At 40.5% G+C, this 17,424-nt stretch overlaps 1 protein-coding gene across 1 annotated transcript in view; it reads right to left on the bottom strand.

The window, feature by feature from the left end:
- Positions 1-17,424, bottom strand: part of NRG1 (neuregulin 1) — a 178,698-nt gene that overhangs the window by 136,280 nt on the left and 24,994 nt on the right. The window contains exons 2-3 of the mRNA XM_035564250.2: positions 12,065-12,239; positions 5,729-5,853 (exon numbers count right to left, since the gene is read on the bottom strand). Of these exons, the coding sequence (XP_035420143.1) occupies positions 5,729-5,853; positions 12,065-12,219 (280 nt within the window). The 5' untranslated portion in view covers positions 12,220-12,239. The remainder of the gene's footprint in view (positions 1-5,728; positions 5,854-12,064; positions 12,240-17,424) is intronic.

Genomic DNA, 17,424 nt, shown 5'->3' with positions numbered 1-17,424 from the left:
GCTGGGGATTTCTTAAGGAAATATGTTTAAGGATGGACAAGAAATCCTTGTTTGGGGATACTTTTGGCAACAGGTCCCTGAAGTCTCTTAGTCCCATTTTCTTTACACTCTGGCGAGCTCCATCTCCTGCTGTCTCTTCTGGCAAGATGGAGAAGAGTTCTCTAAACATGCAAAGGATTCACAGCACCCTTGCTGAGCTTGGACTCTTGATCCATCCTCCCAGTCAGGGAGCTTTACCTGGGCTGCTGAGAGGGGACATCTTCATGCCTGGACAACAAGATCTGCTGAGGGAGGCAAGAGGTCTTCCTGATCAGGAAAGAACCATTATTTATTTATTTATTTTACGGGGATTACCAAACATCTAATAGGCACAGAGCTGCTGTTGCAAAGAGCCCTCTCTGTATGCCCCCACAGCACTTTCTTTTTCTCCCATTAGCGTGCCAAAGACCTAACACAAAAAGCCACCTTCAGCAAATTGAAGTTTTGATCTCACGTTTTCTGGTTCCAGATTTGAAAGTCTCTCTGAGGACCCTGGCCTGGACAACAACCTGTGAGGGGGAATCAACCACCATGAGCATCACAGGTAGTGAGAGCTGCAAAGTTATTTCTTGTCATACTGATGTTCACTTTCTGGCAGTGATTTAAGACTTAAGCATTTTGCATTGATTTTTTCAGTTAGATACCCACCTACATACATGTAGAGAAAAAAGGAGTACCTGAACCTTCTTATTTGTTCTTCAGCAGATAAAGTAATAGGTGAGTAGAAGGTGTGGTCAAGGACATGGAGAAGTCCAATGGATAAACTGGCATTTTGTTTCTAAAAACTACTATGCTTTTTACCTTTTTCCTGATCCTCCAAGAAAGTACTGCCCAAAATCAGATGAGAAGAGCACTGACTTTCTGAAACAACAGACTCAAATTTGTCAAATTGCAAGGAAGTTTCAAAGCTATTCTTAGGGAAATTCCTATGCCAAACTGAGCAATGGCAACATTTTATTTTATTTTTCACTGTGGGGCCCAAATCATTGACACTGATCCAGGAATGATGATTTACACCCACTGAGAATCTAACCCATTATGCCAGCCTACTGTGTTAAAAACAAACTATGGTCCCAGATCACCTGTATCTATGTTAAAGAAGAAAAACACTCCTGCTTTCATCAAATCTCAGACAGATTAATGCATGAGTAGGAAGGAACTTATCTTGCATTTAAGGTATTTTGTAGTTGGCCACATGCTCAATAGGTACTAGATGCAAGATGTTTTTAATGACATATTTCTCTGCCATCTTCTTGAAGATCAGCCACTGGCTACCTTTAGAAGAGGAAGGGCATGGTCACAAAATAAACTTTAATGAATGGTGAATCTCTGTTGGTTACTGTGCAACTCTGAGCAGTATCATTACAGTAGCATAGAGTACAACTCTACTAGTACAACTGCAAATCCTAAGGATGCAAAACCAGAAGCTTATGCAAGCCACTGCCTTTGTAGTTAATGAATTTACCATGGCTTACCTCTGCCGACATCTGAGTTACCTGTACCTATCACACGAACACTTCTTGTTCCCTTCAATTCAGGCAATGTGGCCCTAGCCTCTCCTACTTATGACTCGAACTGTGTCAACTCACTTTGCATAAGATGTGCACACGGAGAGCTCACACAGTGCCCTGCCTTGACCCAACAACTGCAAACACTGAAGACTGCTAGCTTCCGAAGCACCTCTGCTGGAATCCACCCTTCTGCATGCTGAGCCACAGTGGGCCCAGCAAATCTCCTTAGTGAGACAAAAGATTTAGGTCAATAGGTTTTAAAGGGGAAGACTGACACCCGATTCAGCTGTAGCTGTGGCATGCTCAACACTTTAGAAAACAAGGTCACTTAACTCGTTGTTTAAATAAGACATTCTGTGAGCAAGTTTTCAAACATAAAATTGAAAGCTTTGGCTGTGGTAGGAAGTATACTCTCAGTACCTGTTACTGAGCTAAGGCCTTACATCCATGAGAAGGGCCATGAAAAAATTCACTGCAAGAATCCTTTGCCAGGCTAGAGTGACAAAATGCAAAAGGATGCAAAAAGCAGCTATTACCACACAACCAAACCTGTGCACTATTTACACAACTCCAGGAGAACTTCATGGCTCTAAAATGACCTCCATTATAATCCTTCTTAGGGGAGTATACATGAATAAGAGTGAAGGAAAGTAAGAATGCAGCTCATATCCTGTGGCCAAGTTACATTCATTAGGAATTTAAAAGAGAACAATAACTCCCACTGCTTGCTCTTAAAAATGGTAAAACAAACTAACTAACAAACAAAAAAACCTCCAGAGTTTATCTACGTATTTTCACATTTGCTGCATTTTTGATCTATAGATGTGGCTCTACAGATGAGGCTTTATGTATCTTTCAGTAAAAAGGAGAAACATTTGAAAAAAAAAGTCCATGTAGGTAAACAGTCCATATGCTTCATATGCATTTGTGTGTGTGTTCATATGTAGCGAAAACTTTCACAAGAGAAAAGATGGCAGTTTTAAGTAACAGCAATGATAATAATAAATGTAGCAGTAAAAAAGACAGGAGTTATTGTATTGACTATTATTGTTTAAGAAAGAAAGTTATCATTCCTAGCACTGGATTAAGGAAAAATAAAGTGGTTTGCTCATTAAAACAAACAAACAAATGAACAAACAACCCCCCAAAAAACAAACAAACAAACAAAAAATGTTTCCATTAAGAAATATTCTTTTTTCTATGCTTTGGAGCAGGAAGTAAAAATTAGTCATTTTCAGATGTGGGACCTTAGTGCAAAAGCTGTCTTGTTCTCTGTGTGTTTTTTCTTAATATCCATTGCTAGTTGATATTAGAGATAAGGCATCATGTTAGATAGACCTTTGGTCTGGCCCTAGAGTTCTCTTTTGTGGCATATACCAGCAAAGAAAATTTCAATCAAAATAGTTAAACTTTGACAGAATTCTGGGGAATTAAACCCAGGATTTTTATACTGAAAACCAATAATCTTTTAGTGGAAAGAAAAATAACCTGATGTCCAGAAATATCATTACCTTGTCCACCCTTGGTCTTAAAGTAAACAGCATAAAGAGAAAGGTGGATCAAGGTTGTAGGTAGCAGGACATACATAATAAATATGACCAGGTGAGCATACAGGTGCCCATGGTGGATACTAAGTGGCTAATTAAAGTTAGGGTTCATGTAGCTGAGCAGCTTAACATGACCACAAGAAAGTCAGGTCTTTACCCCACTGTCACTCTGTCTGTTGGAGATGGGAGGATAAAATCTCTCTGCATACCCTGCAGAGGTTCAGCCTTCTCAGACGTCCACACAATAGTTTTCTACAGCAACTCCTGGGCTATCCTGGACCAGAAGAACTTCTACAAATGCCAATTGTAAGAAAATAGCAAATAAGAGCTAAATATGCTTCCCCCCTCCCCTTCCCCCCTATGAATAGGGCAGGACCACACAGATATATATGGGACCTGAGTAATGACTACCCTTCAGGGCTCATTACCGAGTTTGGATCCCAAATCTGTCATTAAGCTAGCAAGGGGAAGAGGTCAGGGAATGCAGGGGAAGAAGGGGTGAGGAGGTCACCCATGCAGGGGGTCTGCCCCAGTTTGTAAAGCAGATGTTGCCCTCTGAGGCCTTAGGGATCCATTGCTCTTAAGTCACCAGATGTTGCCCATGCTGTTCCTCAAGACCAGGTGGAAAATTCCATACTTAAAAAAAAAAATAGGAACTATTGTACTAGTAATTTATAAGCAACAGTAAGCGGGGGGGGAGAGGGGGGGTCAAATGTATGTGTGGCAACCAAATATGCATGATTGATTTATTCATCCAATGAATGCTGCCATGCCTGATTCTAGATTATCAAATATCACTGAGATGTTCCAGTTCAGATCTTTACAGAAAAGAGCCAGCTGTCAGGTTTAGATTGAATTTTTAGATTTTTACCTATTATCAAGGGGATTTGCATGCACAGCTATGTTTTAAACAACAGGTTTAAACAACAAGGTTAGACAAATTCTAACATATCAGTTACAAATTCATTTTGAAGGGTTTGTCTGCAAATGTCCTCATTCAAAACCAAGCTCCTGTCTCCCTGTAGTAAGAGTGTTTTTCTGTCGTTTAGCACAACCCAAAGGGAAGTTGAAAAATTCATGTCACAAAGCATAGGAATAAAGTGTCCCAAGTGTGTTCCCCAGCCAGGTCACCATTCTTTGTATGAGGAAGTAATGGAGGATGCCCAAACTTTTTTTTTTTTTTCCCCCAATCAGGCACAGTGTCTACAGTTGATTTTTGGAAACTCCAGTTTCTTGGAAACAGTACAGGAGTTTTCCATGTAAGCAGCTAGTGAGCAATCAAAATTTGTGTTCATGGAAACCAAGAGCATTTACAAAGCTACACAGAAACACCTACCCATTTTTGCTCCTAATAACATTCTGGTAAATAACACTTGATCTTTTATATGAGTCTCCTGACATCTGATCAAGACTGTAATACCAGACAGCTCATGTGAAATCTTAGCACTTGGGATTCTTCAGTTGATAAATTAGAATAGCAAATACACGATGTGAATACAGTAAAGCAACCACTGTGTGACCACAGAACAGCAGACAGCCAAAGAGAAATCCCACTGGCAAAGGTTCACATTTGTTTTCCTATTCATTGAAATGCCTATATCCTGATTCAGGGCACAATGCGGAACAGAAAAAGCATCAATGGTAAATTCCCATTGCAACAACATCTTCAAAACCATCTCATGTACACACAGAACATATGCTTTGTTTGCTAATGACAGCATGTTTGTTTGATACTTCACAACTGTCTAGATACAGGAGTTTGAATTATCAGAACTGAATTAGACAATGTCATGCTTAAGGAACAAGATTCCAGCTGAACCACAGCCTTCAAAACATTCTCAAGAAGCAGCAGTACTGCTAAAACATTTCTGTACAAGAAAACACTCACTAAATTCTGTCAGAAGCATTTGGAACTTCCCATAAGTGGAATGAAAAGGAGCTCTGCAAAAATAACAACCTATAATGATTTAAAATCATTTGGGTAAGTCTGAATGCTACCTGACTCATAGGAATCTCTGTTCCTCTCAAAATGACTTTAAAACATAGTATCTGAATTACATTCATGGCTTTGAATGATATACTTTTGAATACATTCATGCCTTTGTCTTTACTATGGTAGAAATGAAGAAAAAATAATACTATCAACCTCTGTGAAAGGGACAATGGTGCCAACTAGAACTATGCAAATATTACTTAAAGACAAAGAGTGGCATTCTAGTTTAGAAGTCAGACTGAGAATCATTTTGTAGTAAGTGAAAGCCCCCTATAGTGCCTCTGCTACTCATATATACCACAAGAAATAAAATAATATTCCCTTTCTTTCATTGTCGTCTTGTCTTGACTATTTAGACTGTGCCTTAGACTTGGTGTTGGAAAGTGTCTCACAGAAGTGTTCTCCCCCGAGATCCATAGGAGACATCCCATTTGACCAGGTAAGGAAAGCCAAGCATATCAACCACGCAGTAGCCAAGTCTGGCCTGATTCAATTTTTAACACACCTAACAGATTTCAGTGTTGCCACTTCCACTAGCAAATCTTTCCCTTCCTTCAGTCCCTTTTGCCCTGATGGCAAAAGACTTGTAATACAAAGTCTTTCTGAATGCAATAGTAAAATAAAGATCCAAGCCTTACCATTGGTGTCCGTGATGATAACACTGGCTTTAGTACTGTCATTCCCTAGTTTGCTGCTCACTCTGCATGCGTATTCCCCAGCATCAGCCAACGTGGCTCTATAAATGTGAAGCTCAGAGTATTTCCTGTGAAATAAAAAAAAAAAAAAAAGCATGTAAACATCCTGTATTAGAGTAACAGCCACTGCATGAACTAACGCATTCTTTTTCCCTCTCAACAGTCTTGTTTCCATTCTTATACTCTGACAGATTAACACTATTCAGGTTTGAAAGAAGGAAGGAGAGTAAAAAAATCTCTATCCTCAAAGATGCTGGAAAACAGGCATAGTAATTAACTCAATTAAAGATACTTATTTATGCCTTTTTTTTTTTTTTTTTGCTTGCGAGGAAGCTTTGTTCTTAAAGGAAATCTCTGAAAAACAGCCTTCCTCCTTCAGCTGAACTGTTGGCTATTCAGATGCCATGGAGATGGGTGTAATACTAAAATAGATTATCCTTTCCTACAGGTTCATATTGCCAGTAGCAGAGTTCTGGGTAAGTACTGTAGTTTCCAACATCTGACTAAATAATCATGAGATTAGGACACACCACTCTCTTTAAAAACCTCTGAAACCCCAATAGTAAATCACTCTCCAGCACTAACAAAAAATTATGGGCAGGAGCACAATTTGCATGAAGCTACATTTTGTTCCTGGCTCAGAGATGTAATTTAATCAGTCTCCAAGGTTTTGAGATTAGATTTTAAAATGCAGAACTCCTGCCTGCCCATTAATTGGGTAGAAACATGTTCTGGTGTCATTCAAGGGGTCCCCAACTCATGTGATATCAATAATCCCATTACCTAGACTGCAGAGAATGACTGGCTTGGGGAAAATATACAAATTACTGCTGTTCCTAGTTTCTGTTTAAAATAAGTGCTTTGGGGAAGTTTTTGCCTGCAGCAAAGCCCCCTCATTTACCCACAGAATAGTCACTTAGGAGAGTTCATGAGCACGGGCTTCCCTGTATTGGCTTACTGTAACGTTAAGGACTGTTCCCCCAGAGGCAGAGGTTCTTCACTCTAAAAACTCTTAGTCACCAGCAGCGACTGCTGAGGTAAGCAACATCTGTGGAGTTGCTTTGCCTGAGCACAGCCATGTTTTCCTAACTCTTCATTCAGACATCACAACTGGTTATACCTTCTGGGTATCATTGAGCTGGGTTGGGTTCACACCAGAGACAAGTCTCTTGTAGCAGGAAGGCTTCTGGAGCAACCAAAATACTCAGTGCTGCTTCCAACACATACTTGAGAACCATCCCTCTCTTCACCACAATCAACTATCCCATCTACTGTCAAACAACTGCTTATAGACAACTCAGCCTTCTCTGCCTCTATGTGAAGGTCCTAACACTCAGCTCTACTAGAAACCTTCATCACAAGCATTTCCCTTCATGCCATGAAGGAAGGCTGCTTTCTTGAGGCCGCTGGCCTTCCAAGAAGAGACAGCAGCCAAACTAGGGTTATCAACTGCTAAGGTGCACCTAAAAGGTAAATAACTGAATAGCTGACTATTTGGAGCTCCTTCTCAGGTAATGTTTTAAGGCTACTTTCCAATGCTGAATTAATTAACTGGGCTGTGTTCCTGGCTGCATTTCAGGTAACATACATGAACAGACTCCAGCTAGTGGTAACCAGGAACACACAAGAAAGAAGTGGTTGAGACATTGACAGATGCTACTGACTCTTTGGGTGGGATTTTTGCATCTAACAGCTATGTTTATACCACAGTAAAAATGACCTGCTCTTCATCCTTCCTGCCATCTATTCATATACCTGGCAGTGGTCTGTGCCACCTAACAGCTTGCATGGACTTGTGATATTTCCTATATCCCACGTTATCTTTCAGCCAATCTTGCAGACATTTGTGTATAGGGGGAGCTGGCTGTAGCTTCAGGGGACCTCAAAAGAAAACATAAGAAGGCTCCGTTCTTTTGGGAACTCACTTTGATAAGCAAGCAGAGCTGCAGCGATATCACTTTTATTTGGGCACTCACTCTGTGTCTGCTGCAGTCTCTTTCCCCTCTAAGATATCAAGAAATATTGATGCAAACAACCTTCATGGAACTCCTGGCTTTTAGAGGAAGAAGCTCTTTTTGCCTTACATATTTATTTTTATTCTTTGTTTTACATTGCACTTACAGAGAAAGGTAAGGAAGTGAGGCTTCCTTTTATGATTTTAGAGTGATATTAGAATAGGTAAAACAACCATATGGTTTACAAATCTACTTCTAGCAATCCAAATTCATTCTTGTTTTGTAGGAAAACTCTGCAAGAAGGCCAAATAAGATGAACATTTTGTAGTCTTAAGGATATTATCGAGACATATCAGGACAGAATTCAAAACAGAACAGAAGATGAGTCATTAATGGCTGTAAATGAAGCAGCTCCCTAGCAATTCGGTACTCCCACAGTATTCACTGAAAGTCCCTTTTAAGAGATTTTATATTGAAATGCCTGTCATTTTCTCAACCTATACTATGCTACACCAAAAAATACCTCTCCCTCTAAGGTTTCCTTCTGATGTATCTTTAGCTCATGACCACTGCTGAGCTTGTATTCATACATGAAAGGGAGAAAATACATCCACAGAATGCAGTCCCAGCCCACCTTATCTAACTGCTTGAATTTATTTTGCTTCCAGGCTCCATCTGTCATCCAGAATTCCCTGTCTGCGAGCAAATATCCAGGCTATGCTTGGATGAAGCCCAAGTTGCAGGGCACTTGCATATGAAGTTTTCTCATGAATGGCTGTTTCCAAAGCCATCATCTTGGTGAAGCAGCAACCACCTTCCCCCCTGCCTCCAAACCCTAATCCTTATACAGAAGCTCATGTTCATGTAATGAAGAGAGCTTGACTCTGTACAGGATACTACCCAACACAAAAAATGTGAAATCTTTACCTGAACTTGAAATGCATAGAAGGAAAATGAAATATTACTGGTACAAGTGGACACCAGCAGGAATGCTTAAATAGCAAGTGAAAAGGCCTTGTCTGGTGTCCAACTTTCGCTGTGTCTCCATTGACACAGAGGAATACCTTAAAACTTGTCTGTACAGACAAATCAATAGAATATGGCATAGTGAATCACCAGGAGTGCTAAGAGCAGCAGAAACTCACTTACTGCATGCTCTTAATTAAAAAATTTGAGGTAAAAAGCGAGCACTTAAATACTTTTCACCAAATGTTAAACTTTCATTTTTTTTTGACTTTCCAGTGGAATGAAAAGAGGCACAGTTATTTAGTGTGATTCACCTGCTGTACTGTAATGTCATTGCATGTCTGGGCCCTGTGCCTTCTGAATTGACCACCCTGAAATCATTGTAGCGAGCCTGGAGGAGTGACCCCTAAGTTCAATTTATATGAAGCGCCAGTTTTCAGAAGGCTAAGTCTTAAGGAAACCTGCATTATCACAGAGTCTTTCAAAACTTTTTTTTAATACAGCCAGCACCTATTCCACTTCTGCAAATCTTACGAACAAATAGCATTCACACTGGACAAACGCACCCCAAAATACCAAGTTGCAGTATCATCTTTTCCATGCGTGCTCCAGGTGTCAATCTAAGGTCTTAATTTTCTGACTCTGAGCTAGACACTTCATAATTCAGATTTTTTTTAAATTGTTAAAAATCTAAAGCTAAATATCCAGAGTTCAGAAACTTTTATTTTTTCCCTGCAATGAACAGTTTTTATTTTGCCATCATACAATGAGAAACATGATTTCTTATAAAATATGAAAATATCAGAAATCGCTTCTGGCTTCTTTTTTTTTTTTTTTTTGGTAAACATACGACCTTTAAAGTAGACATGAATCCTAGACAGCTCCACAGCTATGCTAGCCTTCCTAGCTGATGTTTCCCACCCTGGACAGTAGTAATAAATTCACACTAAAATGCTTGCTCTAACAATATGGCAGCATATGAACATGACAAACATTTCTCAATGTTTTGTCATGGGAAAAAAAAAAAAAAAGAAAACAAAATCCATCTTGACCATTGATATTCTTTCATTTGAGATGGGATTTTTTAATGTGGCCTTATTTACTCTAGTCTATATGTCTTATTATATTACCATTTGCAATGCCTTTTCCCCCCTTTTCCTCTAGCTTTAGAACACATGCTTGTCCCAGTTTTGTCAAAAGATCTGTCTCCTCTTAATCTGTTCACATCTACTCTATACTGGAAGCACACATAAACAGGAAAAGAAAAGATGACAAAGCACTCATATGTCCCCAAGCTAAAATCTCCAAGTAGAAAGACAAGGAAAATCCTTTAGATATCAGCAAAGGCAATGGTTACAAAGGCAATCCTTGTCTTCCCCCTCTTCGTACTCTACATCTAGTGTTTTTTACATCTGTAAGGGGAAGGGCTTCTTTTTTCCATACTGAAAATTCTGTTTTAAAACAGAAAACAGAACAGAGAAATTCTAAGGATGAGTGATACCTCCATCGCTGGGATAGCACACAAGTGTGAAATCCAAGTCTGCATTCTGCCCACTTATTGTGAGGGACTAGGACTTCAGATTTCCATTTTCCAGAAAGAGGCACAATTTATAGGGTATTTTTTTCTGTATCTTTTGGGGAATTTTAAATATATTTTGGCACATAAACCTCTAAAATAGCCTCACAGATTCCACATGCATAGTCTAATCAATGGCTATGAGTGAGTGTCCATTATGCCAGCTCCTTTCTCTCCCTCTTACTTGCCTCCCTCTCCTTTCTCTCTCTCTCTCTTCCTCAAAACTTCGAGAGATTTTGCATTCATCCTGCCAGAGTTCTGGGTTTTCAAAACTGTTTCCTGCTCAGCTCCAGAAAATAACTTCCCCTGCTAATGTCTCCACTGTCTTGTGGTGCCTGGTAGAAGCCAAGACTGTTACTGATCCAACACTGAACTGACAAAGCCCAGCCTCAGAAGGTGAAATCCAGGCTCCAGTGAGTTTGGTCAATCATCATCAGCAAAAATGTAACAGGAGAAAATATAGTCTGCTCCTCACGGGCAGCATTCTCCTGAGGGCCAGGCTCTGATCTGTACAGACTAGACTGAAAATGCAACTCTGACTGAGACATACGGCCCTCTAAATGGGTCCAGACAATTTGCCAGGCTAGCTGCCACCTGGAATAGCTCCATTTCACAAATGCTGGAAAGAGACATTGCAGGTTCCTTCTTGCCAGTTGTGCGACCATGGCACCGGGGCTGCAGTGATGCTTGTCTGTCCCCTTCCATATTCCATCAGCCCTTTTTTGGGGCACAGAAAGCCAAAAGGGAAGTCAGAACATCTCGTTTTCAACCTGAATGATTCTGGAAAGTCAAGCGCCTGTTTGATTTTGGCTGCTATTTTGTCTACTGAGATGAGATCTGTTGAAGTATGAGGGCACTTAACACCCTGGAGGAAAGATCTCCTGTAAAGTTCACACCAAATCCTCTGTGTGCTGCACAAAGAGGACACAAGGCCCAGTGCAGCAAATTGCACCACTACCTAATAAGAACAGAAGTAAGAGCTGAAGGGGTGTGTTCAGACAGACTTTCATGGCTCCTTTTGATGAAGGAGCAGCAGAAATCAAAATTTCTAAACCTAAAAAACGAGGTAGAGACGCCACAGCAAACGTCTTCTCCTTCATCAATGTAGAAAATAGATTGTATAGCTTATTCTGCCTGCCCTGCAGAAACAGGGCACCACACAATCCCTTGGCACTGGTCAGCAGTCATGTGTTGGGGACATTTTCCACCAGGCAGGAAGATGAGATTTACAGGCTTTGCTACTCGTCTGGCATCTGCTAGACCCATGCTTTGTCCTGCATATGCTGGAATGCCTCTGGTAAAGGACTGCTGCAAGCTTGCATATCACACTTGAAGCTAAAGCAGAAAGCATTCAGCCCTTCTTCAGAACTAGATTGTTTACAAAGCAAATTTCAAAAATATTTTCCAAATCCACATTGCATTGATGATTTTAATTGTTCTTGGATTTTAGACAATAAACATAAGGTACTTCTGTTCTCACGGGTAGTTTAAAAATAGCCTGTCTCCAAGGTTTACTGGTTAAGATGATAGCCTTTGGCTATCAGAGGAGAAACAGGCATTGAAAAGGTAAAATTATTTATGAAATATTTATACCATACTACCACTTCATCTATACATTTGAAAAACAAAGTCAGCGTCTGCTTCCTTAAAGTTCCTTCTTCTTTACCTCATAGCTTTTAGCTTTGTGATGCTGCAGTTAATAACCTTAATGCTTGTTTTCTTGTGAGTAGTCTTCTCCCCACCCCTCCCAGCCCCACTTGTGACATATGTCTCTGTACTTACTTTTGTTTTTTGGGGATCTTGACATTATCCGGTTTGGTTTTCTTGGTTATTTCCTTTCCATTCTTTAACCATTTGAATCTGAGCGCAGGGTACTCTGAAGTGGTTTCACACCTTAGCACTAGCTTCTGACCCACAGCAGCCTCTTGGTTTTTCATTTCCTTCAATTTGGGAGGCACTGCTAAAGAAATAAAAGAATGAGCTGGTGATTAGGCCATCCTCAGAAAAGAAAACAGTGCTAACCACAGTTGATGTAGGCAAAACCCCAACCAGGCAAACAATGCTTCTGCACCAAAACGTAGTAAGTAGGGGTCAGTTATGTGTAAACACATATCAAACTTAAAAGCATAAGGGTGTATCTAATGACAATCTAGTTTGTTCCTTTGTAGTCTTCCTACATGGGTCTTTATGAAACAATTCTGCAAGCCATATGCAGCCTGGGTGAGAACTGAAGCATACTTCTGAAAATGGTATAAAGCACTAGTAACACTTAGTTGATCACGGGCACCTAGACACAAGACAGCACACTGCATCAGGCAGACTAGGTAGGTAATACAGAGGGAGGACATCTTGACGAGTTATTTATTTTAACTGCTATGAGTCAGTGGATATCTAAGGCTCCAGGTGCAGCTGATGTGAGAAAAAGCTAAAAGCATGAATACAAGCTCAACAGCTTCACTAATCTGAGGGAAGGGCTCTTGCTCCAGCCAAACATTATAACCCACATTATACACCTAGCACAAACCTCAGCTTGGCTATATCCTTTCCCTGAGGCAAGAGACGACGGGCTTGGAAGCCCATCAAGAGAATCAATATCAATTAAGGATATTTTGGACCCAGAAGGGGACACTGCATTGAAAATGCTCAGCCAACAGCTCCCACACACTGATGAGCTCCAGCTGATGCATCTCAATTTCTACCATGTTGTAACAATAGCATTTCTTGTGTAGGTATATTTCAAACCATTTAGGACTTCCTAAGTTAAAGACCTCTAATACTCTGCATCCAGAACTGGTCTTTGAGCACAGGATTTACACAAAAATACAGTGCCATTGTGAGATGCTATCCTTCATTTGACCCAGTGTGTTAGCTGCAAAGCAGCTTCCAACATGCTCCTGTAGCAAGGTAAACCACCTAATTTAACCTTATTTTCCCTGAGGCTCAATACAACACCTTTACCACACAACTGGGGAGGGCTATTATGGGAAGTTATATCTGGTCAGTTGATGGGTGACAGCGTGTGAGTCTATCTCAGCTCAGCTGTGCCCCATTGTCAGCCTATACCCTCAGGAAGCTGTTATTCCCATGCAGCACCTCTAGCATAGCGTACTGTTATTTTTTGGTTCATTTCTTAAACAGCTGTAATACTGTCTGAGGAAGTGAATGGCCAGTATGGCCAAATGACTTTCCACAACATGCAGATCAGGATCTCTCATTGTGATGGCAATAGGTCTCCACTATGGTCCTGTGTAAAAAAATGTTTAACACCCTGGAACATGCTTGATGGTGTTTTGATGTTTGGTGCTCACGCATTTGTGGGGACTTGTTGACGTCAATTGCTCTTAATTATTATTCCAGTCAGGCAAAAATCAAGCAGCACCACTACAGCCTTAATTCTGAGAGATGTGTATCACATGATGAGACACGTTTGATATGTGCTTGCCTGCTAGAGACAGCAGTGTTGCCTGTCCCACACATGAGGCAACCTTTCTGATCTCATCACAGGACTGCCCAGGGAAGCCAGAGGTATTCTGATTTCCTTGGACACTGGGCCCAGAGCAGAGTGGCATAAGCAGCAGTGGGAAAATGGGGTCTACAGCAAAAGAGCCACTAAGGTGTGGCTATCGAGCCATGGTGGAGGTTCTAGACATGGGGCAAGCACAGGGATTGGGGCAGTGACAGAGCTGCCTCAAGAACTGTGACATACCAGGTGAGTGAACGGGGACTACGATTTCATGGTCAGAAGGAAATGTGTATTTATATGTCAGTTTCCATTTTCCTTCCCCCATCCCCCAAGACAATTTTGGAAATTCCAACATGTTCCCAAAATGCTACCGAAACAATTTTTGCTTTCCATAGAACAAATGTCCACACACTGTTTTAACAATGTGTTTAAATATTTACACTTTTGTGAGAGTGTGTGTCCGTGCATCTATTTGTATATACATGTACAATTACATATGCACGCGTGCAAATATTCTGGTATTTATCCAGGAGAGAAAGAATTTTTGAAAGATAGAACCTTTAACTTTTCTAACAAAAATAATTAGCATTAATTATCAGCTTTACAAGTGAGGTTTATGCTAATAATTTCATTGTGTCACCTAATATATAATCCTTTGTCACTACATGAGAAAACGAGCTGCAGAGGTATGAAATAAAGAGATACTATTCCTTATTATATCCCGATTCCATATCTTGAATAAATTAAGGGAATAACCACAATTGCAAGGCTCAAAATTTTGTGCTAAGGACTTCAACTGGTTATTGATTTTTCCTGTCAACATAGCGGGGTAAAACTGGGAATAAAAGGGAGATGCCATTTTGTTCCTGAATTTTATTTTAATTCAATATTATCTGTGCAAAATGACTTGCAGATTTCGTCCTCCATAAGAACTGTCAGTGAAAAAAAAAAGTGTTAAATTAATATGCTCAACTCTTGCCATAATTCAGGAGTTACCAGGAAACATAAAAGAGGATTTAATCAATGGCAGTGACCCTCACTAATTCACAGTAACTCGCTGTCCAAGCATGCAGGCTCGCCAGGGAAAGCAGTAAAAGCTGTTCACAGACATGACAGAAAAGAGACTGTGTCTTTCTTTCTCCCTCTCTTTTTTTTATTTTTTCTCCCCTTCTCCTTTTCATTTACACTATGTTAGTTTCCTTTCACCTGCAGTTTTGCAAAAGCTAATCAGACCTGCCAGGTGTACGAGACAGCTCATGCTGATAAAACTACATCATTGTGTGTTTGGATTGGGATCAGCTATGGCTTCCACGGATGCAAGAGGTAGTTGACTTTTGTCACAGCTTGTGCCAGTTTTTCTGGTTCTGGTAAGCCAGGACCTTGTCTTGTAAAAAATGATTTTAAAGGAGGCAAGAATAATGATAACTAGGCATTGCTCCTCCCCAAGCACCTCCCTGCCCTCGCATCGCTACCCCTTTGTCCTTTGTCCCTAAGGCATCTCCTGTCAGCTTGGCTCCTTTCCACCTGCATCTCACCGCCTGCCGTGGAGCATGGCTCGTGCCACCACCAGGGCTTCTGTCCAATGCTCTGGGTGAAGTTGGCCATCACCAGGAGGAACAAGGGAGAACGGGCACGGAAAGCACTTTCTGGGTCTCCCACACATGCACGGAGGTTCAGATGCCATCTGGCACGGGGTAACTTGGTCAAAATATATTCTCAATATTGAAAGGAGACTTGCTGAATTTAATGCGGAGCAAGTTTTGGACAGTGCCATTGAAAGTTTCTCTGGTACTGCAGCAGCAGAGCTCTCCCACGTGCCATCAGTCACAGAACGACAAGGGCCAGATAGCAAAGAAAATAAACAAATCTTGATAAGAGACACTGGAAACTAACTGTGCAAACAGCCTGAAACTGGCACTGCTTGAATGAAAAGTGTGGTGGGATCCAATTTATGTGTACTCCTTATACTGAAAATATGCCGGAACCCTGGGAGGGCCTCACATTTTAAGAGTCAATTAGACATACAGAAAGGCACCCACGTCCAACCCCACGCTTTTCACACTCCCTGATCAAGACCTCCCTCTGCGATCCGTGGACCTCCCTGGATTTGACAGACTTTCTAGGAAAGCACGAAGGGTGATAGCAGCCAGAGAGGGCTGCCTCACTGTGACAAGCCCTACAGAAGTGACAGTTGTGTCAGCAAAGGTTCCCGTACTGTTGGAAGAGCACGACAGGCAAAAGCATGCAAGGTGTTAGATCTCTGCTTATTGTAATGGCTTGAATGCCTGTCATTTTTTTGCCTTTTGTTTTTTTTTTCAGAAATGTATGTCTGCTGGCCTGCATAATATCACTGCAGATAAGGAACACACATTTCCATATTCACTCTGCAAAAGACACATTGATAATGTATGACTGGAGATAACTTCTTCTCTCTGGACTTTGGTGAGTTTGGCAAAGCACAGCAATCTCCTCACCCTCAGTGTTTGATTGTGTAGTTAATCTGCATGGAACCTCAACACACTGAACAAATTAAACAGGAAACCTGCAAAATATTATCACACAACTACATGCTTTCAGCTGAAATTCCATGAGGTACTTTCTTTTTTCTTTTTTTTTTTTTTTTCCCCTAGGAAGGCACAAAGGCTTTTAAGAGTCTGAATACAGGAATGTATTAGACATGGTTGCCAGTATGCATATGTGCACAATTTGCTGTGCAAAATTGTGACGAATGGTTTGGTGAGTGGTAATAGAAGCCACAAAAATAACACCCATTGCCTTGGCCTCAGATTTGCTTTTTTCTAGCACAATGCTCAAGGCAGGTCAGTAATGCAAGACAAATTATATTATTTCCAAAAAGCCTTCTCCCCTTGCATATGAGATTGTAATCAAGCTCAGGCTTATCATCAGCAGACCAGATTTTCTAAAGCCTCTGGTAAAAACAATATAAGCTACACTTTAAAATGTATACTGCTCCTGCTTAGACAACTAAATATATATATATTGTTTTCTGTTGTTTTTAAACTTTCTATTATTCTCTCAAGCAACATTTGGATTCTGAGCACTTTTCATAACTTGGGTTTTTCATTCCAGCATGCTGAGTCTCTGTGCAGATTATCTATATGATAAAACAGTGTGGGTAATGATAGATAATCCCACACCAGAGTGCCTATTCAGTTACCAGAGTAACTGGTAACTATTCAGTTACCAGAGTAACTGAATACGATCTAAGAGACTGGAAAATCAAACAAATCATTTAACTGCTTAAATGGATTTTTTTCAGTTCTGAACTTTTTCAAAAATATGGCCGGATACATTTTAGCCTCTGGGTCTTGATATGATTCGAATACTTATGCCTGTGAAGAAGAGCAAAAGGAAAAATGCAAAACTGACTTTTTTTTTCTTTCTTTTTTTAAGCATTACATGTAAAACAAAGATCCACAGAATCTCATTCTTTTTCATGATGTTAAAAGGATTTTATTTTTCATAAATGTTAGATATTGTAAAGGCCAAGAGAAAGAAGAACACCACAGGAAAGGCTAGCACCAAGTTCAGGAGCCAAGAAATGGAGCAAGAGGGAGGAATATAACACTACTGTCATGTTCTTTGAACATTGGACCAGGCAAGGAACCTGTAAATGCCACTGTAAATCAGAGTAGCTACTCCCAAAAACCAATCACAA

This window comes from Cygnus atratus, chromosome Z (genome assembly GCF_013377495.2).
Source record: "Cygnus atratus isolate AKBS03 ecotype Queensland, Australia chromosome Z, CAtr_DNAZoo_HiC_assembly, whole genome shotgun sequence".
Lineage (NCBI taxonomy): Eukaryota > Metazoa > Chordata > Aves > Anseriformes > Anatidae > Cygnus > Cygnus atratus.
This window is presented reverse-complemented; position numbering and strand designations above follow the sequence as displayed.